Below are 26,442 nucleotides of genomic sequence, written 5' to 3'. Positions count from 1 at the left end.
CGCAACCGCCAGGCCCGCCCCGAGCTCAGCCGCCGCGCCGGGCCGGGGGAGGAGCCTCCCTTCCCGGCCGACCAGCCCGGGGCGCCCGGCTTCCCCACCCTTCCAGCCTCCAGGCTCAGCTTCCAAGTCCCCTTGCCTGGTGGCACGGTCCGTGTCCAGGGTGCCCGGAGGCTGCCCCAGGGTGGCAGACACCTGACATTTGGGTTTCTGCTCCATTGCTCCCGCTGGGAAAGGGCTGCGTCCACTCCGTGTCCTCCAGCCAGCTACCCAAACCTCCCTGGAGGGTGAGGGGACACCGAGACACACCACCACGATTGTCACTCACTTTTTAAAGTTTGTTCTTTCTTTTCTTTCCTTTTTAATTTTTTTTTTTTTTTTTGCCAGTCCTGGGGCTTGCGTTCAGGGCCTGGGCACTGTCCCTGGATACTTTTTGCTCAAGGCTAGCACTCTGCCACTTGAGCCACAGTGCCACTTCCAGCTTTTTCTGTGTATGTGGTTCTGGGGCTTTGTGCATGCCGGGCAAACACGTTACCACTAGGTCACACTCCTGGCCATCCAGAGGCATTTTTATTTTTATTTTTTCCTCCTTTGTCTGGCCTGCTTGACAGCTGGCAGCCCCTTCCCCACCCCATGTGGCTTTGAGGCAGGCTAGTCTGATTTACCTTTACTCTTGAAGACATTGTATTGGTCACTGGCTCCTTGGCCTCTACATCTTCTGCACAATCTAGGTTTGCTTATGTCCTTGGGGCATGCCTCGACCCAGGCTGGCCTTAGACCATGATCTACCTACCTCCACCTCCCATGACGCGTGCCTTCATTTATTGCTTGGTGCATGGTAAGCACATATAACCACTGAGCTATAGCCCTCACTCCAGACATGGCTTTTTCCATGGTATTTGTCACATTGGTTTGAAATAATCCCCCCACTGGATTGTGGACCCCAAAAGTAGTTGATCTGTGGTACACTCTTCTAACCTCTAGCACTCTAGCACATTGCCTGGCACCTAAAAGACACATAGCACACAGAAGTGGGGGTCATCTAACCTCCCTGGTGTTCTGTTCTCATCTGTCCTCTGTTCTGTGTGCAGTCAGCTCTCAGTGTGAGTATGGGAGCAAAGGGGTTGAGCTCATCACTGGGCAGCCTCTCTCTGTCTCCTGAGAGCTATTCTTCACAGGCTGGTTGTTCAGAAACCTCTGCGGTTGGACTTGGGAACACTGTGGGAAAAGCCCCGTGTAGCTGCCATACTCAGGCCTGTGTAGACTGGCCCACTCCTGCACATACCCCCAATCTGCCCTGGAAAATAGGAGCTCAGAGAGGAGTCAAGCCCAGCCTGGCTGAGGAGCCTGTGTCTGCAGGCAGCACCCAAGGGAGGCTGGGCCTGTGCACCCACTGTGGATGGGGGGGATAAGGCATGAGAACCCAGATCCACAGGCAGTGATGCCCGATCTGGCTTCATAGCCCCTTTCTCTTCTCACCACCAAAGCCTTCTGAAAAGGACTAGGGGTGCTGGAGCCTGATAGCAGCCAAGGGACACAGCATGTCTTTCCTGGGGCAGCTTAGATAAGCCTACCTTCCCCTTTTCCTCCCCTCCCTTCTTTCCCCCCTCTCTTGCAAGTCCTGGGGCTTGAACTCAGGGCCTGAACACTCTCCTTGGGCTTTCTCAAGGCTAGTGCTCTACCCTTGAGTCACAGCACCACTTCTGGCTTTTTTCTGAGTAGTTTATGAGATATGAGTCTCACAAAAACAAACAAAACCCAACAAAACAAAACAAAGAGTCTCACAGACTCTCCTCCTCTGGCTGGCTTTGAACTGTGATCCTCAAATCTCAGCCTCCTGAGTAGCCAGTGGGCTAGTGATATCCAGCTTTACCTTTCTTTCTTTTCTTTTTTCTTTTCTTTTCTTTCGTTCGTTCTTTCTTTCTCTTTCCTTCCTTCCTTTTTAAAAATCTCACTGTGGGGCCAGGAACATGGCCTAGTGGTAGAGTGCTTGCCTAGCATGCATGAAAACCCAGGGTCAATTCCTCTGTACCACATACACAGAAAAAGTCAGAAGTGGTGCTGTGGCTCAATTGGTACAGCCCTAGCCTTGAGATAGCCCAAGGACAGTACTCAGGCCCTGAGTTCAAGCATCAGGACTGACAAAAAAAAAATCTTACTGTGTAGCATCATCTAGAACTCTCGATCTTCCTGCTTCAGTCTCCTCAGTGCTAGCTTTACAGGTATGAACCACCATGCTTGGCTTTTCACCTTTTCTTTTTTTGGTGGGTCATGGGGCTTGAACTCAGCTGGGGAGCTACTCTTCAGCTTAAGAATACCACCCTACCCTTGAGCCAAGCCCGACTTCTGTTTTCTAGAGGTTAATTAGAGTCTTGGGTCCTTTTGTGCCTGGGCTGGCTTTGAACCTTGATCCTCAGATCTCAGTCTCCTGAATAACTAAGGCATAAATATTACATCTTCCCACTTATTGTAGGATTACAGGCTCAACTTTTTTTTTAAAGCATCTTCAGAAGCTGACAGCTTATGGTTCATGCTTATAATTCTAGCTACTGCTGAGATCTGAAGATGGAAATTTGAAGTCAGCAGGGCCAGAAGGTCTGTGAGGATCTTTCCTCCAATTAACCACCCCAAAGCTGGAAATGAAGTTGTAGCCCAAGTGGTAGAGTGCTAACCTTGACCCTAAAAGCTAAGGGACAGAGCACAGGCCCCAAGTTCAAGCCCTAGAACTAGTACACACACACACATTTTCAAACATATGCAAATGTTGAAAAGAGTAAAATATCTTTATTTTACCACCTATACTCAGGCATTTTGCTACATTTGTTAATGTGTATTTGTTAAAATTGTACCCTGACATTTCATCCCTGGATACTCAAGCATGTATCTCCACACCTAAGAAAATGATCACTAATGTGCCGTTAAATCATTTGTGGAATCTATATCCAATTCATGTCAACCATTGCAACTGATCTCTTTTTCTTCTGAGGGAGGAGTACTGGGGTTTAATGCTTGTTAGGCAGAAACTACTACTACGAAACCAGGCATCAGCTTTTGTTGCATGGCTTATTTTTTAGGTAGGGTCTTGCTTCTTGCCTAGGTATACGCCTAGACCCTGGCTTATCTATTTCAGGCTTCCCATTGTTGCTAGGCCAATAGGTGTACACAACCATGTTCAGCTCTCAATTGAGAAAAAGGTCTTCTCTCTCCTGGCCTGTCCTCAAACTGCAGTCCTCCCAATGTCTGCCTCCCAGACATCTAGGTGTGAACAACTTGTGTTCGGCTGTAATGTCTCATTTTCTCTTTCCATTCCCAGATCCTACACATAGATTTCTCCCTCCCTTCCTCTTTCTTCTGATAATTCTTCTAACTCTTCTCTTGAGACAAGGGTTTTTATTGTTATTGTTTTTTGTTTCTTTACTTGCCAGACCTGGGGCTTGAACTCAGGGCCTGAGCTCTGTCCATGGGCTTTCTCAAGGCTAGTGTTTTGCCACTTGAGCCACGTCACCACTTCTGGCTTCTTCTTCTGTGTATGTGGTACTGAGCAATCAAACCCTGGGCTTCTTGCATGGTAGGCAAACACTCTATCACCAGGCTACACTCCTGGACCCTGAGGGAAAGTTTTGTTTTATAAATCTGCCTAGCTTTGAACTAGTGATCCTCCTACCACCTCAGACTTTCAAATGCTGGGATTATAGGCATGCATCATCACTTAGCTCCCTACTGACCTTTTAAAGAGACACTATCTTGCAGAACAGCCTCCTTCTGACTGTTTCCTGACATTGCCATGGGAGTTGCTCTCTCAGATCCCCATAAGTGGGGTTTAGGTCTAAAGATCTGGATTTAAGTGACAGTTTGGCAAGGCTAGTCAGAATAAAGGCCTAAACCCAGGCCTGGTAGTGCATTCTCAGCATTTGGGAAGCAGGGGCAGGAGAATCTGAGTTGGAAGTCAGCTTGGGTTACATGGCAAGACTATCTCAAAGCTGGGCACTGATGGCTTATTCTCATAATCCCAGCTACTCAGAAGTGGGGACAGCTGAGCATCACAGTTTGAAATCACACTCAAGTGGTAGATGGCTAACCTTGAGTGAGAGCTTGAGGCCCTGAATTCAAGCCCTAGTTCTGGTACCAAAATCTAAAATAAATCCAGGTGTGGGTGGCTCACATCTGTAACTAGCTACTCAGGAGGTCAAGATGAGGATCAGTGTTCAAAGCCAGGCCAAAAAACCAGAAGTGGAGCTGTGGCTCAACCTTAAGCAAAAAAGATGAAGGACAGCAGCTAGGTCCTGAGTCCAAGCCCTAATACTTGTGCGCGTGCGCGTGCACGCGCGCGCGCGCGCGCGCGCACACACACACACACACACACACACACACACACTTATACAAAATTCTCATAGAAACAAATATGTTTTTCTTTTTCTGTCAAATAGCTCCATGAATAAGACTTCTACTCAACAATGTACAATCTACAGTCACAGTGCTTTTATTCTTCCTTAATGTTGAAACTGAACCAAGCAAGCACCTTCCACCTTTGAAACACTAGTTTCCCTGCTTTCTGTAAAACACTGCCCCAGCCATCCATCCAAAGAGCCTTGTTCCTTTTAGTGGAGAATCAAGATAGAAGTATTACATTGTGAGCATGGACACTGGGATGTGGTATTTCCAATTCAAATTTAACATTAGGGGTTTTGTTGATTTGGCTGGGGTGTGGGCAATTTAAGCCAGGACCTTGCATTTTTACATGCTATAACCCCGCCTTTGATTCTTTGGTTTTATGGCTCCATTACCTTCCTCTATTATTTTTATATTTCCTCCCTTTCTACACAAAAGGAAGCACATTATATGCACTGTTTTGCACCATGTCTTTTCATTTAATCTCTTTTTTTCTTTTGTGCATTGTAGGGCTTGAATTTAGGGCCATGTACTGTCCCTGAGCTCTTTTGTTCAAGTCTAGTGCTCTATCACTTTGATCCACAGCTCCACTTCTGATTTTCTGGTGGTTAATTGGAGATAGGAGTCTCACAGATTTTTCTGCCCAGGCTGGCTTTGAACTGTGATCCTCAGAAGTCAGTCTCCTGAGTAGATAGGATTCCAGGTCTAAGCCACTGGTGTCTTGCCTAGCCTTCTTTATGGCTCAGTAGCCTTTAATGGATTTTTTGTTTGTTTGTTTTTTGATCAGTCATGGGGCTTGGATTCTGGGCCTGGGCGCTGTCCTGGAGCTCTTCAGCTCAAGGCTACTATCCTACCCCTTGAGGCATGGCACCACGTCCAGTTTTCTTTTTCCTTTTTTTTTGCCAGCCCTGGGCTTGAGCTCAGGGCCTAAGCACTGTCCTCGGGCTTTCTCAAGGGTAGAGCTCTACCACTTGAGCCACAATACCACTTCCAGCTTTTTCTACATATTTGGTACTGAGGAATCAAACCTGGGCTTTCATGCATGTTAGGCAAGTACTCTACCACTATTTCAAACTCCTGGCCCCACTTCCGGTTTTCTAGTGGTTAACTGGAGATAAGAATCTCACAGTCTTGGCCAGGAGTTTGACCTAATGGTAAGAGTGCCTGCCTAGAAAGGAGTAGAGTTCTAGCCTTGAGAATACACACAAGGACAGTGCTCAGGCACTGAGCTCAAGCCCCAGGACTGGCCAGAAAAAAAAAAAAAAAGTCTCACAGTCTTTAGTGCCCAAGCTGGCTTTGAACGCTGATCCTCAGATCTCAGCTTCCTGAATAGCTAGGATTATAGGCATGAGCCACCAGCACCCAGCTTTAATTCCCCCCCCCACCCCGCTTCTGGTTCTGGGCCTGAACTCTCAAACTCTGGGCCTGAGTGCCATCCTTGAGCTTCTTTTGCTCAAGGCTAGTACTTTACCATGTAAGCCACAGAGCCACTTCTTTTTCTTTTTTCTCCTGAATAGTTTACTGGAGATAAGGTCTCATGGATTTTCCTTCACTGGCTGGTTTCAAATCATAATTCTCAGATCTCAGCCTTCTGAGTAGCTAGGATTACAGGTTTGAGCCACCAGCACCTGGTTTAAAAAAATGTTATAGATTTTCAAATAGATACAGGAGAGTTGGGCATGATGAAACATATACAACTGTAATTCCAGTTATTCAGGAGTCTGAAGCAGGGGGATTGCTTGAGGCCTATGCAACATAAAGATTCTTCTCAAAATGAAGCCACACACACACACACACACACACACACACACACACACACACACACACACAATAATGCCCCAGTCCCCCACTGCATTTCCATCACTAGGCCCTAGGACTGTAAATGTGTAACCAATTTACCCATTTTTTGAAATCTAGCCATGTAACGCTTGAATAATGTGGTAGACAGAGGGCATGGAGGGTTGTACTCCTCAAAGCCAGAGACAACTTCAGATCATGTGGGATGATGAGTGCAGTATCCTGCCTCTCCTCCCATCTCCCCATTCACCAAAGTACTTTCCCATGGCAGGCACTTGGGGCACTGTGCTTTTTATGACTGCTGTCATTGCTTACAAGAACCAGGATACATACCAGATGCTGGTGGCTCACTCCTGTAATCCTAGCTACTCAGGAGGCTGAGATGTGAAGGATCATTATTTGAAGCCAACAGGACAGCAAAATCTTCAAGATTGCATCTCCAATTAATCGGCAAAATAGCTGGAGTGCAGGTAGGGCTCAAGTAGTAGAGCTGCCAGGTGTTGAGTGAAAAAGCCAAGCAAGAGCACGAAGTCCTGAGTTCAAACCCCCAATACTGGCACAAAAACAAAACAAAAAAACATAAAGCCAGAAGACACTGGTGGTTTCAGTGTTATAAAGGCAAGAGACTGGCAAGAACAAGGGGGAAAGGAGTATGGAGCAGAGAGGGGTGGCATAGCAAAGGTGCCTGGAAGGTGAGAATGTGAGGCACACCATGTGGGGTGCAGTGCAAAGGCAGTGAGGGTGGAAAGGTAAGAAACTGCTGCTCAGGTGGGAGGTCTGGTTCAAGTAGCAGAGCACTAGCCTAGCAAGTAAGCCAAGAAAGCCCCAGGACCAGCAAACAAGCAAATAGCACCCCAAAACAAAAGGAACAGGTGGCCTCACAGGCCAAACTGTTATCTGGAGTCTGTTTGGATCCCAGAAAGAGATGAGGAATGGGAAGGGGGCTTTGTAGGCTGCCTGGAGCTTGGAGGTAAGTGGGGAAGACTGAGGCAGCACACCAGAAAGACAAGAGCAAGGTGAAGTGAGGGATAAAGGTGTGCACTAAAGCAGTAATAGAGAAAACAAACAAGGGGTATGGGAGGTGTGGGGGGCAGGTACAAGTTCCCAGTGTACAGCCATGGGGCTAAGAGTGACCATGACATCAGTAGTAGGGGAGAGGGGTAGAAGGCATGCCAGAGCTGCTGGGCCAGACTCAGCTTTTGTTAGAGACCAGTCAGATCTGGTTCTTAGTGCCTGAGACATCCAGTTTCTACAGCAACCATCCCCAGGAGGACTATGGAGGGTGGGTGCTATTTTACACTACAACTTATTCAGATTATAACTTTAAACCAGGTGCTGGTGGCTCATACCTATAATCCTAGCTACTCAGGAGACTGAGATCTAAGGATAGCAGTTCAAAGCCAGCCTGGGCAGGAAGTCTGAGATTCTTATCTCCAATTGACCACCAACAAAGCCAGATAGGAGCAATGGCTCAAGTGGTAGAGTGCTAGCCTTGAGCTAAAGAGCTCAAGGACAATGCCTAGGCACAGGTACAACACAAACCATCCAACTAACCAATGCCAAATCCCTCAGCCCAAGCACATAGACTTGGAGAGCTGCAACAGCAGTCAAGCTGGGGATGCCAGCTCTCATTGGTGCTCAACTCCCAGGTCTCATTGCTCCACTTGGGAAGAGCATGGCAGGGCCAGAGGACCTGGAGGACAGTAAGTGTCAGGGAAGTGTCATCCTACCAATGAACTTTGATGGGAAGTGACTTTGCTGCTGCCCACTTCTCATCTCTGGTGAACTCATTTGGAGTTTGCACCTCTCCTTTTGTGTCTTTAGTTTAAAACAAAACGAAATGGGATTGACCAACAACAAACCTTATGGAATCTGCAGTTTATAATAATTTTAATCAGTCATCTCACTGTACCCTCATGTCTACCTCTACCCAGTGAGGCTTTATTATCATGATCTGATCACCTGGGGGGACTGCAGATGGCATGTTTACTGGGGTCCCCCGGCCGTGCTGTCTTCCAGACCTTGGTCCTTGGCCTCCTGAAGGCTGCAAGGCAGACCTACACATGGGTCCTTGCCGGGAGGCGTACACAGCACTACTCCCCCCCCACCCTAGGGCTGAGAAATCCAGTCAAGGAAAGGAGGGACCAAGTGTGACTCAAGCTTTATTTTGGGGATCTTAGCATCTGGAGCAGTCATATTCCTCAGGTCACAAATGGCACCTGCCACATTCAGGACTGTCTTTCCCATTGTCCACCAGTCCTGTGGAAGCACGGGGTTCTTCACAACCCAGCTTCCTTCTTTGACACTCGGCCCTTCCTCTGTAAAGGAAAGGGAAGCTGCCAAAAAGCATGAAAGGCAAATGTCCCCTCTGGTTTCTCAGGCTGGCAGTGACCCCAGGAGAAGTGGGATGGCCACTGGTGCTGCTCAGGGGCTGCTGCTGGGCAGAGATAACAACAGAGGAAGGGTGGGGTGGCAACAGCCCCCTTAGGAGCTGGGCCTTCACGGAAACAGTGAGCCATGGCCGGGCAGTGATTCATCCCCTGCTGTGTGGATCCTGCTGGCTGCACCACACCGGGGCTGCCCCAGCCAGGCCTTCACCTAGCCCCCTCCCTATGAGGACTGGGGATCTCACTGCAGTCTGATTACACAAGCCTGCGCAGGCCCCACAAAAGCTCAATTGCATTCACAAGGGGAGTGGCCCCTGCTCTTGCCTGAGAATTGGCTGGAATCTGGACTTGGGTTCAGGGAAGCAGACAGCAGGAATGGGTGATCCCCTATTCGGACTCTACCTGTCCACGCCAAGAGGCACCCATAGGGAAGGGCCACAGGATTCCCTGGACCACTCCTCTGAGTACTACCGTAGGCTTCCATCACCCCACTTCCACTCCAAAGCAATCACCCTGGCCAAAGAAGAGTGCACTTGAGCTTCCCCGCTGCCCACACATGGACTGTGGGAGGGGCCAGCGCACCTGAGATGCCAGGATGTAAGAGAGTACGACTTTTAATTAGGCAAAACCTCCAGAGCTGTGTGGCTAGCTGCTGTCCATTGCTCCTGGGCCACAGCTGGCATGCTGTGGAGGCTGCCCTCAGCGGCACCTGGGAGCAGGTCAAGTCTGAAATAGATAAGCGGTGTTCCCAGTGGGCTTGTCATTGAGCGCATAGTCCTGGCAAGCCCGGGAGTGGCCCTTGGTCACTGCTTGGCCTTTTTCACAATGGTGCCCACAGCAGAGATGACAGTGGTCTTGGAGCCAGAGGCACTGGTGGTAACTGTGACGACGGCCGGCAGCGTGGCTGTTGTGGTGAGGATGGGCGGCTGGGCGATGGTCGTCACTGGGATGGCTGAGTCCCACTTGCTCTTTCTCTTTTGGGCGTCTGGAGGGAATACATAAATGAGAAATCAGGTTCAAAAGCACCCTCACTGCAGGCTAGAAGTGAGCTTAGAAATACAGGGCCCTGGCCTGGGAGGTCCCAGGTGGTCCTAGACTCAGAGAAAAGTAGTGGCAATGCTGAGTTGGGGCCCAGGAACCCTCTGCTCTGCCTAGTGGCCTTTTTTTTTTTTTTTTTTTTTACCTGCAACAGCGGTGCTGGCAGTCGTGGTGGTGGTGGCTGTGGCATTGGTTGTGGTTCCTTTCTTGGTGCCCGTCACAAACTCAATCTGGAGGGGAAGAAAGGAGAGTGAGACCTGTACAGAGCCATGTCCATCTCCTGTGCCATCGTCTGCTCCCAGGGGACAGGAGTTTGGACTACACAAAGGAGGCATTGAAGCTGCCTCTGCTGGGAACAGCTAGGGGAGGGAGAGGTGCCTGAGAAGAGCCTGAAGGGGCTTTCACCATTCTTCAAAGAGCTTTCCCAACAGATGTGGGATCCCTCCCGGCATCTCTCACAGGCTTTTGTACATGCCCATCATGCCCACCCGTCACTCTCCTCACATGCCCAGAACCAGCTGGCCAGGCCCCTCCTCCTCACACCCAGGAGGAGGCGGTGCCCCCCGTACAGGGGAAGGACAGCTCCGGTCCCCAGGTGCTGCAGACTCGTCCCTGCAATAAGCCTGGGGTTTGGAAGGGAGAGGGAAAGAGAGAGAAGGGATATTCAATCAAGGGTTAAGAATGAGAAAGCCAGATCATCCCCTTGAACCAGTTCCCACATTCCTGGCCTGGCTCCTACATTTGGGGCCAGGTCCTGTCACTGTGACGGCCCCTCTGTGTGGGGAGTCAAAGGAGTGGCAGGAGGTGAGGGAGGGGCAGGACTGCTGCCTCAAGAATGATCAGAGTAGGAGAACCCATTGTCCAGACACCCTGTTTTCTCTCTTGGAGACTTGAGTCATAAAGAGAACCAAATGGATGCTCCTGAAGTTCCTAGACCCCACACTAGGGAAGAAGCGGTACTCAGGGCCCTAAGATAAAGGTTCCCCTGGCCATCAGACATGGGGTTTAGGGGGATACACTCGGGCAGGCTGCAGAGGTCAGCTCTATTGCAGGCCAAGAAATGCACAGGTCAAAGCAGGTGGGAGTGCCCCTCTCCTCAGAAGGAAACATCTCTCTCCATTCAGGTCAAGGTGGGGACCAATGACCCACAGGAGACAAAGCCACAGTAGTGGTGGTGGAGGGAAAGGCCAGTGGACATTAGAAGGGGAACTACAGGATACTGAGAGCAGAGCAGTGGTAGGCCTGTACAAGGCAGGTCAGGAAGCTGGGCCACAGCAGCCTGCAGAAGGCAGAGGGCACAGCTGACATGGCCCAGAGCCTCACCAGGCTAAGAAGAACACAGATGGAGAGGAGCGGTGCTCCTGGGCCCAGCCAGCAGGACCTGTGCACTCCAAATGCCCCTAGACATCTCTCATCACTTACTTTGGTTCGCTCCTTTTTGGCCTTTTCCAGTTTGTCCATTTCAATTTTCTGTGCCTTGGCTAGAGACAAGACAGGTAGTTAAGAGAGAGCTCATACTCAAAGAGCCTAGTTGGGGAGCCTTGCATTCTTTTTGGTGGACTGAAGGTTGTCATGGGCTTAGTATCCTTTTGCACTCTGTGAAATGGAGTGCTAGCCCTGATGTTTAAAGCAGAGGTCTTGAGCCAGGGCCTGGGGGGCTGCACGTCCTGTCCAGAAGAACTAGCCACTCTGAGCTTCAAGGGGAACTGGATCAGTGGGGTCTAATCTCCTACTAACAAGAAAGCTAGAAGCCTGGGAGTGTGGTTCAAGTGGCAGAGCACTAGCCAAGCAAGTATGATGCCAAGTTCAAATCCTTGACTGGGGTGTGTGTGTGTGTGAACGAGAATTCTGGAATCTTACATAAAACACTGGAAACTGGTTCAACTTAAGACAAAATCTGTATAGGCCAAACACATATATAGGCTAGGTTATTGGCCTGAGAACTGTAAAGGTTTCAGTTCTGACTTTGCTCCCAGTTCTCCATGCCATGCACTCATCGGCCTCTACACACACACCATACCCTCTATCGGGGGCATCCTGCCCACACGTGCCTGGCCCTTAAATTTCTCTAAATCTCAGCTCCAAGTTTTCTTAATGGGTCCTTTCCAGTTCTTCAGCTAAGTTAGGTGACCCTGCCCTGTACTCACCTCCCCCCCACCCCCTCTCGGGCTTGAGCTTGGCCTGGGTGCTGTCCCTGAACTCTTCAGCTCAAGGCTATCCTTTCTCCTAATACTCACAGGTGCAGGAATGACTGACTTAACCATCTGTCTTCTTTGCTATGTTCTAAGTCCTGTGAGTCAAGGGTGGGGTCTGTAATGTTCAAGACTGTGTTGTTAACCCTGACATAAAGGAGATCCTGAGGGCTGGAAATGTGGATCAAGTGGCAGAGTACCTGCCTAGCAAGGGTAAAACTCCAGTATGGGGGGATAGAAGGGATGGGGAGGAGGGCAGGAATTGGAGGCTTAAATGCCAGCCTGAAAAATGGGTGCTGGGCCTGAGAGATGTCCCTGAGTTCAAGTGTTCTGTTGCTTCACTTCTGCTTTTTTTTTTGGCCAGTCGTGGGCTTGAGCTCAGGGTCTGAGCACTGTCCTTGGACTTTCTCAAGGCTAGAGCTCTACCACTTGAGCCTCAGCACTACTTCTGGCTTTTTTCTATGTATGTGGTACCAAGGAATCGAACCCGGGTCTTCGTGCATGCTAGGCAAGCACTCAACCACTAGGCCAAACTCCCGGTCCCGCTCCACTTCTGCTTTTTTGAGATAAGAGATAAGAGTCACACAGAGTTTTCTGCCCAGGCTGGCATCAAACACAATCCTTAGATCTCAGCCTCCTGAGTAAGTAGGCTTACAAGTGTGAGCCACTGGGCAATATGGATCTCCTTGATTACTGACTGACTGCATTTGAAGGCAGATGAACTGGTGCTGGATGAGAAAATGTAAGGAAGGCAGGTTACCTAATGCCTCATAGTAGGAGTCCTCAGACCAGCCATGGGGGTCAAACATATCCTGAAAAACAAGAGGTTACACAGCATCAGTCAGTAGAGACCTTCAATTGGTAAGTGACAGAGCATAGGGACACAGATGTCATCCCTTATTTGCAGCCTTGGGTAGTCAGGAGGCTCGTGAGCAATGAGGTACTTGCTCAGCTGCTGATAGTAGTAGTGGCCCACACTTGGGCTCTAACTGGTCTATAAAGGCACCAGGTCCACCAATGGCATTGCCTTGTTGGACTATTTCAGAACACAGGAACTCAAATGACAGAGATGGGGCCGGTGCTCCTCAATCAGCACTGTGGCTACATAGCCCTTCCAATGGCTCCTGGTGAGGGCATGGAGCATGGGAGTCCCCAGCACCGGCAGCCCAGCGTGCAGCACACACCTTTGGGTAGTTGGTTCCCAGTTCATCAATGGCACAGAACTGAATCAATTTCTCGTAGATGCTGAAAAGAGATCACAGCAGTAAGAGGCACTGGTTGGGTTCTGGGTCCCTACACAGCACAGAACCACGAGTTACTGGGGCTGCGAATGTTAAGCCCAGTTAAATTGTTGCAAGGAAGCTTCCTGATGGGAGGCCTGAATGCACTGCTTCTGGCTCTCCACCTTCCCCACAAGATGGACTAGCTGAGGAAGGGGTCAAGGTGATGGCCTGTATTTCCTCAAGTACAGAGAGGCCTGACCACACTCAGGCCCATGAAGTTCCAGGACAGTCTCTGGTACTACATACCACGTCCTTCCTGTGTGAGTCACTAGTCTGAATATTAGATGGAGAAAGACCCAGACCAGCTCTGTCCCTCAAGCCTCCCACCCAGGTGAAAATTTTACTTTTTAGTAGATTTTGAAGTGTTGAAAAGTTGTGTGCTTTAGGAGCAGTGCAGTGACCAGAAACCAGCCAAACCATCTTGGTTCCAGTCCAGACTGGATCATGTATTTGGTCTGGATCTTACTGGCAAAGCTCAGCTGGTTAGCAGCTGGCTGTGTCTAACAGGCCATTAGCTAAGAAATCTGGGTGGCAGTCCCTTTAGGTTCAAGTAGGTTCAGAGTTGGGCCTTTCTTCACATCCATAAGGCTTCCTAGTCCTTTATCCAAATCAGTGGGTCAACTTAACCTGGAGATTTCTAGAAAACTCACCTGGGGTTCCGAAATTCTTTCTTCCTTTGGATGATATAGTTCATATCCATTCCCTCTTTTATCTTTCGCTCATAAAGCTTCTGGATCTTGTCCTGTGAAGGGCAACAGAGGGGCATGTATGACAGTAATCCATCTGTCTAAGCTGGTGACTGGTGACTAATGTCTGTTTTAGCTACTCAGGAAACTGAGATCTAAAATCAGCCTTGGCAAACAAATTCATGAGGCCTATCTCCAATTAGCTGGGGAACGGGGGGAGGAGGATGGGGACAGGTGTTAATTTCTGAAATCTCAAGTAACAGATCCAAGTGCCAGCTATTAGTGAAAAACCTAATAAGCCAGAGGTTCAAGCCCTGGAGCCAGAAAAAAGAAAAAGAAGAAAAAAAAGTGGGGCGGGAGGGGTGGGAATGTGGCTTAGTGGCAGCAAGCATGAAGCCCTAGGTTTGATTCCTCAGTACCACCTAAACAGAAAAAGCCAGAAGTGGTGCTGTGGCTCAAGTGGTAGAAAGCTAGTCTTGAGCTAAAGAAGAGCAGAGACAATGCCCAGGCTTTGAGTTTAAGCCCTGGAACTGGCAAACACGCAAACACGCAAACACGCAAACACACACGCAAACACGCAAACACACACACTTTGAGTTTAAGCCCTGGAACTGGCAAACACGCAAACACGCAAACACACACGCAAGCACACACACACACACACACACACACACACACACACACACACACACACACACACGAGCTTATCTCTCACCAAAACGCCCTGACAGATCGCCAACCTGGCTCCTTCCAGGCTTACCTACTGTACCAGCGATGCAGATGCCCTAAGGAAGAAGGTTCTGCTGGGCTCACAAAGATGATGCCTGTGATGGATTCCATTAGTGCTGCCCAGGACCAGTGAGCAGGCCCAGGGCAGAGCCACCTCTGAGAAAAGCAGTCTCCTCAGGGAGGGTGGGTGGGGGTCCAATTCAAGACCCATCCGTAGCACCCCTCACTCTGGTGTCAGCTAAACTTACAGTTTGGACATACTTCACTGGCAAGAGGAGGTGAGCAGGGCTGCTATTCTCAAGAAACGTTTGGGGAGGTGGCTAGAGCCTCTGCTCTGACAGGGCCAAGGCAGGACTGAGGGTCCTGAGACTCTCAGGGATGAGAGAAACTGAGATGACAAACTGCTTTCCTCACTGCTATTTCTTCTAGAGTAATAGAGGGAGGCTTTGGCTTTGCATAGGAGGCGTGGTGATTAGTGAACCCCTATGTTGGGGCTGACCTGGCTGGGCCTCCAGGACCATCTACTCTGATTATACTGTTTGCTCAAATGCCATGATTTTTGGGGGGCCAGTTTTGGGGCTTGAAATCAAGGCCTGGACACTGTCCTTGAGCTTTCTCAAGGCTAGAGCTCTACTACTTGAGCCACATTTGGCTTTTTCTGTGTATGTGGTACTCAGGAATCGAACCCAGGGCTTAGTGCATGCTAGGCAAGCATTCTACCACTAGGCCATGATTTTTATCCCTAGGAAAATGTAAAGAGAAGGAATATTCTGAACTTGAGGGCCAAGTGGCTGGTTGTCTGTGCTTGGCAGGTCTTTCAGTTGTCCTTACAGGCTCAAACTTGTTGTCTGGCAGGAAAGGTAATAAAATCCTAGGGGTGGGGGTGGAGAGGAGTGAAAGAATTGGGAGAGAGACAGCTCAGCAAAGGGAGGAGACTTCCGTGAAAGGAAGAGAATCTGTACTGGGCTCCCAGTCCTGATTGTAGCCTTCCCCTGGTCTGCTGCGTTCCTCAACCCCAAGCCCCATTAGTCATCTATCCATTCAGGCGGTGCCATGGGCTTTCAGGGTAGCCAGGGGCAACCAGCAGAAACAGTGAGATCAAAGGCAGAGCAGAGGGACCAGATCAACAATTGTGTAGCCTTGGGCATCTGCCCTACTGTTAGTCATGGGAATCAACAGAGGGATAAAGAGGAAGCCACAGAGGCTGAAGCCTAGCCATCCTGAGGGCCTGTCTCCCCAGGAGGAACTACACGAAAGAGCAGCTCAACATCCGTGGATATGAAGCAGGCAGTGGTACTCGCTAAACACTGTGTTGAAAATGAATGATGGGCGGGAAGAACTGTGAGGCAGCAAGGGAAGGGGTGACATTGTCAAAAAAGAGAGGTACTCCCTACCTGACTTACGTAATTGTAACCCCTTTATACATCACCTTCATAACAATAAAAAATAACTGAAAAAAAAATGCTTGAGGTCACAAAACCTCAAATCAGCTCTGTAAGCAAGAAGCTACTGAATTAGTATGACAGGGTATGAGCACAAGAATTTTATGCATTTAAAGTTTTTTTTTGTACTTCTGTAATTTATTAGTAAAGTTCTTCCTGACAAAGAACCACATTCCTTCTCAGCTGGGTTGTAGAGCAAAGGCATGTTACTTTCTCTGTGTAGGCTTAGGACCTCAGGGAAGACAGGCTGGAGTGCCCATGAGGGCAGCTCTAGGTGGCAGAGTAGGTGTGCCAATGGTCTCAATCCTTCAGTTCTGGCTAAAGAGGTAACCAGGTCTGTAGGCTCTAGGGCCCATCTGGAAGTTTCTTTCTCTTCTTTTTTCTGTGCCACTACGGGGATTGAACCCAAGGCCCTGCACTATCATTTGGCTTTTTTTTGCTCATGGCTGGTCCTCTACCACTTAAGCCTAATTAAAGTCTGGTGGTCTGAGTCTCTTTAACTTTTCTGCCCTGGCTGACTTTTGGGACCCTGATCTTCAAATCTCAACTCCTTGAGCAGCTAGAATTACAGGTGTGAGTCACGGGAGCCAAGCTCTCTGGCAGTTTCTTTGACAGATGTCTTGGTCCCCTTCCCTGCCATGGCCTGTTAAGATCACGACCCAAACAGACACTTAACCCAGGACACCTGTTTGCCACACAGGCCTTGTGCTTACTTGTAAATGATTGGAACACCTGCCAGGGGGTTCTGGCGGGATCTTGATTTCATCAGGGGACATATTCCGGACTCTTTCAGAAAAGGAGGCTGTTGAAAGAATAGAGAGTGAAATGCTTTAGGCAGAGGGTTAGGAAGAGGGACAGAGATGGACATAAAAACACAAGCATAGGGCTGGGAGTTTGGTCTAGTGGTAGAGTGTTTGCCTAGCATGCACGAAGACCCGGGTTCGATTCCTTGGTACCAGATACATAGAAAAAAAGCCGGAAGTGGTGCTGAGGCTCAAGTAGTAGAGCTCTAGCCTTGAGAAAGTCTAAGGACAGTGCTCAGGCCTGCGTTCAAGCCCAGGATTGGCAAACAAACAAATAAATAAACAAAAAACCACAAGCACATACAACATTCCCAGGAGAGGTAAGTACTGTGAAAAAAGTAAAACAGGGCATTCAGGTGTGGCCTCTTGGAGACGGTTGTCATCCAAGTTGGCCAGAAGGAATTAGCCATGTGCCAGTGTGGGGAAGAAGTTCAGATAGAAGGTACAGATGGAAACAATATATGCTACCAAGTCTCAAGGATTAACTTTGAAAATTCATTTATTATTAAGTAGCTGTATAAAGGGGCTCCAATTCCAGAAGTCAGGTGTGAATGACTACAATGTATCTGAGTCAATGTTACCTCTTCCCCATCATTCTTCATTCCTCTCTCTGTCCTACCTGGATTCCTACCCTTAGTTATGTAGTTCAATTTGTACATAATGTAGGTTGAAGTTAATGGCTGTATTTGCTCACTGTTTCTCCCTCCAACCCAGGAGGAATGGAACCCAGGGTTTTGTGCATGCTAGGTGAGCATGCTACCGCTAGGCAATGCTCTCAACCCCTCCCTCCATAACTGTGCTCTTTGTCATGACAGATTAGTTGTTCAAAAGAATCAACAATTAACTTTAAGGAAAGCCTGTCCAGTGGTATGCTGGGAAATAACCACAAAGGCATGGCAGGGGAAGAGGAGGTGCATGGTACACAGAATTTGCCAATTCTTGTGGTGGAAATTTTCTTTCTTGGCCAAGGTACGGGAGTGAAGTTCCTGAACCCAGGCTGTAAAGAGACATTTCCAGGCAGCTTTGGCACTCCCTGGGGGAGGCCCTGAAAGATCTCTCCTACGACTCGAAGTTGTGCCACCCTTCTTGTCTCAGAATGACCTATCTAAGCTACAAGAGAAACCATGTTCAGAGTTCCTCAACTTCTGGTTCCTAGATGGTTTAACACAGCTTGTATACAAAGACACTATTAACTCAGGATCTTTGAAGACCTGGGCTCAATTCCTCAGTACCACGTACATTAAAAAAGCTGGGAGTGGTGCTGTGGCTTACATGGTAGAGCTCTAGACTTGAGCAAGCCCAAAGATAGTGCTCAGCCCCCGAGTTCAAGACCTAGGACTAGCAAAAAAACAATAACAAAAATAAATAAATAAGCCCACTGACCCTGTCCTGGCCCACCTCAACTTCTGGCAACAGAAGGTCTGATTCTGAGAACCACAACTCTGAGACAATTCCCTCAGAGATTTGCCTCCACCCACTCTAGCCTCACCCCTTTTCTCCCTCCCTTCTCTATAGCCTCTGGCCACCCTAGTGACCACATAGTCCTGCTCTGGATCACTCAGACAATGTACTATTTGTTGTAAGATTCTGTCTGTGCTCTCCAAAACATTCTCTCATGAAAAGGACCATACAATAGGCAAATAGTGGATAAAAGCGAGGGAGGGGGAAGAGGGTAGGAAAGAATGAACAAGCTACCACCACCACCAATAACATCCAGCCAGTATTTGCTAGGGACCTACTATGTGCTGGGTTCTGGTCAACTCAGTGCTGAAAGCAGCTCTCTAGGACTGAATGACTGCCTGGAGAACAGAGGCTGGCCTACCACAGCTTTCTTGGTCTTCCACCCCAGGACAAGAATTTTTTTTCTTTTTTTGCTAGTCTGGGGTTTGAATTCAGGCCTAGGCACTGTCCCTGAGCTGCTTTAGCTCAAGACTAGTACTCTATCACTTGAGCCAGAGCGTAGAGCAGAATTTTTCTTTTTCTTTTTCTTTTTTTTTGCCAGTCCCGGGGCTTGAACTCAGGGTCTGGGCACTGACCTTGGATACTTCCTACTCAAGGCTAGCACTCTGCCACTTGAGCCACAGTTCTACTTCCATCTTTTTCTGTATATATGGTTCCAGGGAATCAAACCCAGGGCTTTGTGCATGCCAGGCAAGTACTCTACCACTAGCCATGCTCCCAGCCTAGAATTTTTTTTGGGGGGGAGGGGTCAATGTCTCACTGTTGCCCAGGCTGGCACAAACTCCCAAGCTAAGCAGTAATTATGCCTTAGACTTCTGAGTAGATGGTACTGTAATCATGTACTACTGTACTTGCCTGACTGAGGCTAATGTTTTCTTCATAAAGTGCTTTGACCCTACTTAGTTTCACAGTTACTATGGCAAACATAGTACCAAGTGACGCTGTCCACAAAGCCCCCAAGGGACTTTCCCAGCTCAGCTGCTGGGGTCCTAGCTGGGTACATTACAAACACACTGAGGCTGGAGGTCAAGGTGAGGACAGTCTTAGAACATGACTCTACATATGCTGGTTTTCACTGCTGTAAGTGGATGCTTGCTAGACACAAACCCAAGAACACAGCACCAGCTTACCATTTAGAAGTAGGGCAAGGGACAGAAAATGAGTGACAAATCAAGGGTCCTGTGGGTCCCAGCCATGACTGTGGCCCAAGAGCAGTTTCTAGGCAGGGGACTATAAGCTTCTTGGTGTGCAGAACCTTCCTTCCTTCTTCCGACTCTTCAAGCACAGGAGCCACACAGCTCTGGCTGGAGTTCAAGCCTCATGCTGACTTTCCCCTTCCTCCCCCCTGAGACAGGCAAAGAAGATCTAGGTTTCAGGCCCAACAGGCTACAAAGGCCAGCTAAGAGTGGATACAGCCAGGAAGAGCTGGTCCTGGTTATTGGAGGAGCATCGGTAACAAAAGCAAGGAGGCCTGGCAGGCACTGGGTGGATAAACAAGGGGGGGAGTTTAGTTCCTTCCCAGCTGAGAGCATGCGTGCATGTGATGGGGAGACAAAGAGAACCCTTTGACATTTACCAGGAAAACGTTTTAGAAAAACAGGGTGTGGTACTGCTGCTATGGCAACCCCCCCATCCTTGGGGGTGTGACAGGAGGAGGAACCCCTTCTGAGCTAGAAACAAGAGAATTCCTAGGAAGTAACTAAAGAGAATGTAAGATATGTAGAAAAGCAAGATAAGAGTTTACTGAACAGAAGTCAGGGGAAATGTGTTAGTGATTCTCTTCTCTAATGGAGGACACACCAGCCCCAGGTATCTTGCTACCTATGAGCAGCCAGTCAAGAGTCTGAAGTCATCTTCCTGGAGAATACATTGAGCAGTGTGTCCATAGACGCTCAGGAGGTAGCACCTGTGTCCCTGCTGAGTCTGCTGGGGTGGTCTAGGAGAACCACTGCAGCCCAAGTCACTCCTCACACATGCCCACAACAGTAAACGTTCACAGCAGCTCCAGCTGCCAAGGAGGAAGCAGAGTAGAGTGGTTAATCCCATGGGCTTATGGAATGGCAGGGAAGTAAGCAATTCTTGGGGCTGTAGGATGCTGAAGAAGAAACAGGAGACAGCTGGGTGTTTTCAGATTGTGAAGGACACCCAGAGCCACCTGGATGGCCAAACCAGCCCCACAGATCCAGATATCTGTGGGGTATTGGTAAAGCCCCCATGTGTGGGGCACAGATACTCTCTACAGTGCTGGCCTGTCTTCATGTGAGAAAATGCTACTCACATCAGGTGAACAGCCTGAGATTGATACCATAGGAGCTAGCTAACCACAGGAGCCAAGGTAAGGAAGGGCAGCTACGAAGCAGGTTATCTCAAATGGAAGCCACTCTGCACTGACATCCTTAGTAAGAGAGCCAAGAAGATTCAAAACTATGCCATATAAAGATGGACTAGTGGTAGAATGCTTGCCTGGCATGCACAAAGCCCTGGGTTTGATTCCTCGGTACCACATACACAGAAAAAGCCAGAAGTGGTGCTATGGCTCAAGTGGCATAGTGCTAGTCTTGTGCAAAAGTGCTCAAGACAGACAGTGCCCGGGCCCAGAGGGCCCTAGTTCAAGCTCCAGGATTGAGGGGAAAAAAAAGATGCACCTATGATTCTTCTGGTGAGTGAACAAATGGTGGTGTTTCCTGTGATTCCTGTGATGAGATATTTCTTAGCAATTAAATAAAAAAAAGGAAGGAAGGAGTTTGAGGCTGGCCCATCTCAAAAACAAAATAAAATGCCAGACCAGTAGCTCACAGCAATCCTAGTTACTCAGGAGGCTGAGATCTGATGATCATGGTTAGAAGCCAGTCTGGGATGCAAGTCTGGGAGACTCTAACCTCTAACCAATCACTTAAAAGAGGTGGTAAGAGGGCTAGCCTTGAGAAAAAAGAAAAACAAAATCAATCTCAGAAACATTGCCCAAGGCCCGAGTTCAAGCTCCAGGACAGGTGTTAAATAAATAAATAGTAGGGTTGGATGCTGTAGCTCTAGTGATACAGAACTTACTTGATTAGCATATGTGAAGTTCTTGGTTCAACTCCTCGCTCCACAAGAACCACCACCAAAAGAACATGATCAGTTGGGAGCTGGAGGCTCACGCCTGTAAACCTAGCTACTCAGGAGGCTGAGATCTAAGGATCAAGGTTCAAAGCCAGCCCAGGCACTAAAGTCTGAAAGTCTGTGAGACTCATCTCTAATTAACCACCAGAAAACTAGAAGTGGTACTGTGGCTTAAAGTGGCAGAGCACTAGCCTTGAGCTGAAGAGCTCAGGGACAGTGCTCAGGCCTAAAGTTCAAGCCCCATGACACCCCCCCCCCCAAAAAAAATGTTCAAATGACCAATAAAAAAAAAAAGAAATGAACATGAACAAACTGTGCACCCATGGTTTATACCTGTAATTCTAGTTATTCAGTAGTCTGAGATTTGGAGGATCACAATTTGAGGTCGGCCCAAGCAGGAAAATTTATCAGATTCCATTTAAAAGATAAATTACCAGGGCCGGGGGTTTAGCCTAGTGGTACAGTGCTTGCCTAGCATACACAAAGACTCAGGTTTGATTTCTTGGTATCACATACCTAGAACAAGCTGGAAATGGTGCTGTGGCTCAAATGGTAGAGTTCTAGCTTTGAAAAAGCACAAGAACAGTGCTCAGCCCCTGAGTTCAAGTCCCAGGACTGGCCCCCCCCCCCCCAAAAAAAAAGACAAACAACAACAAAAAACAAAACAGGGCCAGGAGAGTTTGGCCTAGTGGTAAAGTGCTTGCCTACCATGCACAATGACCTGAGTTCAGTTCTTTGGTACTATATACATAGAAAAAGCTGAAAGTAGTGCTGTGGCTCAAGTGGTAGCTCTGGCCTTGAGAAAGCTCAAGCCCCCTCCCCCCCGCCCCACATATATACATATATGATGAAACCTCTAAAGCATTATGCCAAGTAAAGCAAATTAGACAGAAAAAATCTGAGGGTGATTTGCTCTCCTAAGGGAACACTGGCAATGCTTGAAGACTTGTTTTGGTACTACATCTGGGGGAGGAAGAGAGAAAGAACTGCCTCTAGCATCGAGTGGGTAGAGATGAACTCTGTTGTTACACATCTTATAATGCACAGGATGGTCCCCACAAGAGGGAATGATCTAGTCCAAACTGTCACCAGATCCCGACTTATATATGAAATTCTGAAAAAGGCAAGTCTTTCATGAAGTACAAATTCCTTTTCACCAGAGGCTGAGGGAAGAAACCATCTGCAGATGCAAGTAGAACACAAGGAACATCTGGAGGGAATGGAAGCATCGCGCCTCACAATCACGGTGGGGCTAACACAACCACACAGGTCTGCCAAAACTCGTCAGAGGCTACACTTAAAAGCATGACGTTTAGCTAGGTGTGGTGGCTCATGTCTGTAATTCTAGCTACTGAGGAGGCTGAGATCTGAGGATCAAGGTTCAAAGCCAGCCAGGGCACAAAAGGACCAGAGACTCTTATCTCGAATAACATCTAGAAAACGAGAAGTGGGGCTAAGGCTCCAGGGGTAGGGTGGTAGCGGTGAGCTGAAGAGCTCAGGGACAGTGCCCAGGCCCAAAGTTCAAGCCCCATGACAACCCCCTCCCCCCAAAAAAGCATGAAGTTTTACTCTGTAAATTATATCTCAATAAGCCTACTTTTCAAAAGTGGCTCATAGAGGACAAAGTGCCAAGCTGGCTGTGGAAGATGATGATGAGGTGGCACCAAGCTGGCGATACCTATACACATTCCACCACTTGACTGATACTGCAGATGAGAGTCGGGGAGGGAGGCATCTCCAAGTGGTTCATGGACAGGTTGATCCCCCAGGCTTGAACTGAGTAAGCAACAGGATCTGATGGGACTTGGAGGGGAGAAAAGGCTGCAGCTCCACCATGCCCAGTGCCCTGGGGATCACTCACTAAGGGTAGGTCCTGGGTTCCCCAGCAGATGTGTGCACTACTGCCTCCTTTGCCCTCCAAACCAACAGTCACAATCCTCTTTTTTTTTTTGCCTGTTCTTGGGCTTGAACTCAGGGCCTGAACTCTGTCCTTAGGCCTTCTCAAGGTTAGCAGTCTACCACTTGAACCACAAGCATCACTTCTGGCCTTTTCTAAGTATTTGGTACCAAAGAATTGAACCTGGGTCTTCATGTATGCTGGGCAAGCCCTCTACCACTAGGCCAAACTCCTGGCCCCTATAATTCTACTTTTTTGGTTGTTGTTTTTTGGTTGGTCATGGGCTTGAACTCTGGGCCTGGGCGCTGTCCCTGAGCTCTTCAGCTCAAGGCTACCAATCTACCCCTTGAGCCACAGCATCACTTCCGGTTTTCTGGTGGTTAATCGCAGAAAAGAGTCTCACAGACTTCAGTGTCCAGGCTGACTTTGAATCTTGATCCTCAGATCTTAGCCTCCTAAGTAGCTAGGATTACAGGAATGAGCCACATGCCCAGCATTTTTTTTTTTTAGGGTAGTTAATACTCCATGGTCTTTTCCACCTGTGCTGACTTCAAATTGTGATCCTTAGAAATCAGCCTCCTAAATAAACAGGTGTGAATCATCAGTGCCCTCAGTCTTTTTAAAAGACTGGGGTTATGGATGGATACATAGTTTTTCAGAAGTGACTCACCCCTCCCAAGTCTGCAAGGGCCCCAGCCATGAGGGTATGAGGCATGGAAAAAACAATGACCTTTCTGGATGAAAGGGGCACTGAACTCCCTCTTGACAACACTGGCAACTGACCAAAGCCTCATAAAATGTGCCATAAATGTGATTTTCAAAGACTATGGCCCAAGGCTCTCACCCAGGAAATGCCAAAGGCTCCAAGAGGGAGTGTGAAAGTAGTTGCTTACAGCAGGGATGCTCCAGGCTGGCCAGAAGCTTGTTTAGTGCTCCCCTGAACACTTACCAACTAATTCCTGGGGATCTCGCTTTTCCACTTCTGTGTTATCCTGTAAAAGAGAAACACACAAAGGTAAAAGCAGGGTCTTGAGACATAGTGCCTCTTTGAAATACCCAGGGGTTTTAAAGAAGAGGGAGAAGCTCCAGTACATTAATATTGCGCCTTCTGGGACCCCAGAGTGAGTTCCTATCTGTGCTCTCCCATCACAGCAACTTGATGCTCTGGAATCCCATGTAAGTCCTCCTGAATTCATGGCCTCAGGCAGGGAGTAGTGCCAACCCACACTGAAGAGAGCCTATGAAGAGGAATCTTGCCCTGGCCACCTAGATGTGATCTAGCCTCCCTGCTTCTCCCTTGGGTCAAGCAAGTTTGTACAAATGCAGCAGACCTCAAGGTTCCAGCCACCTCCTCCTCCTCCAGAGCTAGACCAGAGCTCCACAGCACCACTGTCTCCATCCCTGTGATCCAGGATCACTTTCAGGGGGACTCCCACTATAACAACCAATTCGCAAGACCAAGATCCAAATGGGCTGTCCATGGACCTGTGATGTGAGTCTTATTTTCAATTGTAGAAGAAGAAAAAAAGGTGATACTTTTATCATAAAGATAAAGGGCCAGTTCTGGAACTCTGCAGAATGCTTTCCATAAGTAATTGGTGGGGTTTGGGAAAGGTGACCCCCTTCTCACACAGCTCGAGGAGACCTCTCCCTCTCTCTGGCTCTTTACACTGGCTTTATATTCTTTCCCAAGAAAAATCTTTCTCAATACTTAGTGCAAACACTATTCCATTCCAGTAATTTCCACATGTCCTGCAAAAATCTAAACACAAATCTTCTTATCAGATGTCTTATTTCACTGCTCTCCAGTAAATGGCTCATCTATACCAGATCACTTGGCCTCTGTTGTCCCAAAGGACAAGAACACATTTGCTTCCCCCAAACCCAGTAAGATCAGGGATCTCAAGTACCACTACATGCTAATGATCAAAGTGTAGAAGCTGAGCTCACAGAAAGGTGCTGGATCTCATTTCCTCTCCCTTTGCTTAGTGAGGGAGGAGATAAGCCAGTAAAAACCTACAAGACTTTCACATGAAAAGAGCCGGAGCACTGGCCAGCATGCGCGCAAGGAAATGCCACACCAAACTATGTCTCAGAAGGCAAGATGTGTGCAGGGCTACCAAATGCCCTCCCAAGCTAAGGTGCCATGAAAAGACCAGACTCCCTTCCATAAAAAGACCTCAAGTTCCTTCTCTTCTAAACACTGTGGTTATTCATTCAAACTACTGGTGTCCATGCTGCAGCCAGGCTGCTTAGCAACCTGCCCCATGTTAATCAGTTGGGTAAAGAGGAGGCTCAACTGGGTTGGACTAGAGAAGGGCTGAGGAGGGCCTGGAAGATTGTCAAGTTCAAGTTGGAGTTATAAATCAACTGCTGCAGAAACAGTGCCAATCTCTAAGGGGCCCAACAATAATCTCTTTGTAGAAGTCACTCAAACAAATGTTAAAGAGTATGTCAGTAACAAAATGTAGGATGGCAGATTTTTCTTTCTTTTTTGAGGGGAAATTATTTTTTAAATTGTTTTCAAATAGTTCTACAAATTTCAATTCAACCTGTCAGTCTGTGACACAATGTACCTTGATCAATGTCACCGTTTTCTGTAAAATTTTCTTACATTTTCTCTCTGGGGATAGCTTTCTAGGTGCTAATTGTGGAAAAACGTAATTGTCTATATCGTACCTCTCCCTAATCAGCCAGTCATACAGGGGACTGACTGGCCTCTGAAGTCTAAGGGGCCAAACTTACATTTTCCCAGGGTTCTACACTCTGCTAGCCCCGCTTCAATGGCAGAAATACAGAAATGCAGGAGGAGGCCTGCTAACCACTGGAATTCTAATCTAGTGACCAGTCCAGAGAAACAAAGACTTAGTCACCAAACATGTTATGTTTCTTCAAAGGAAAAACAATACTTGTTACTTCAGGAGCTCTCTGGCGAGAGTACGAAGCCAGGAACTTCCCTGTGGTTTCTTGCTGCTTGTGGCCACGGAGCTAGAAGGGGACTAGGTATATATGGTGAGGAGGGAGTAGATCCCACATTTCACAAGGGCCTTTCAAGCTTAGCTGAGGTTTAGTCATATCTCTGGAGGAAAAGATACAATGCATCAGTAGGTATTTGTGGCTCACATCCGTAATTCTAGCTACTTAGGAGGCTGAGATTTGAAGACTGCAGTTTCAAGCCAGCCCAGGTAGGAAAGTCCGTAAGACTGATCAGAAAAAGCTGGAAATGGTGCTGTAGTTCA

At 48.3% G+C, this 26,442-nt stretch overlaps 1 protein-coding gene across 2 annotated transcripts in view; it reads right to left on the bottom strand.

Moving 5' to 3' along the window:
* Positions 1-9,046: 9,046 nt before the first annotated feature.
* Positions 9,047-26,442, bottom strand: part of Sap30bp (SAP30 binding protein) — a 37,956-nt gene continuing 20,560 nt past the window's right edge. For both annotated transcript variants that reach the window (XM_090350296.1, XM_090350295.1), the window contains 8 exons: positions 24,153-24,195; positions 16,654-16,742; positions 13,734-13,825; positions 12,985-13,045; positions 12,561-12,612; positions 11,031-11,089; positions 9,754-9,838; positions 9,047-9,555 (listed from right to left, as the gene is read on the bottom strand). In XM_090350296.1, the coding sequence (XP_090206422.1) occupies positions 9,374-9,555; positions 9,754-9,838; positions 11,031-11,089; positions 12,561-12,612; positions 12,985-13,045; positions 13,734-13,825; positions 16,654-16,742; positions 24,153-24,195 (663 nt within the window). In that variant the 3' untranslated portion in view covers positions 9,047-9,373. The remainder of the gene's footprint in view (positions 9,556-9,753; positions 9,839-11,030; positions 11,090-12,560; positions 12,613-12,984; positions 13,046-13,733; positions 13,826-16,653; positions 16,743-24,152; positions 24,196-26,442) is intronic.

This window comes from Megascapheus bottae, chromosome 17 (assembly GCF_031878675.1).
Source record: "Megascapheus bottae isolate mThoBot1 chromosome 17, mThoBot2.hap1, whole genome shotgun sequence".
NCBI lineage: Eukaryota > Metazoa > Chordata > Mammalia > Rodentia > Geomyidae > Megascapheus > Megascapheus bottae.
Note: the sequence above shows the minus strand (reverse complement) of the source record. Positions and strands in the feature narration are given on the sequence as shown.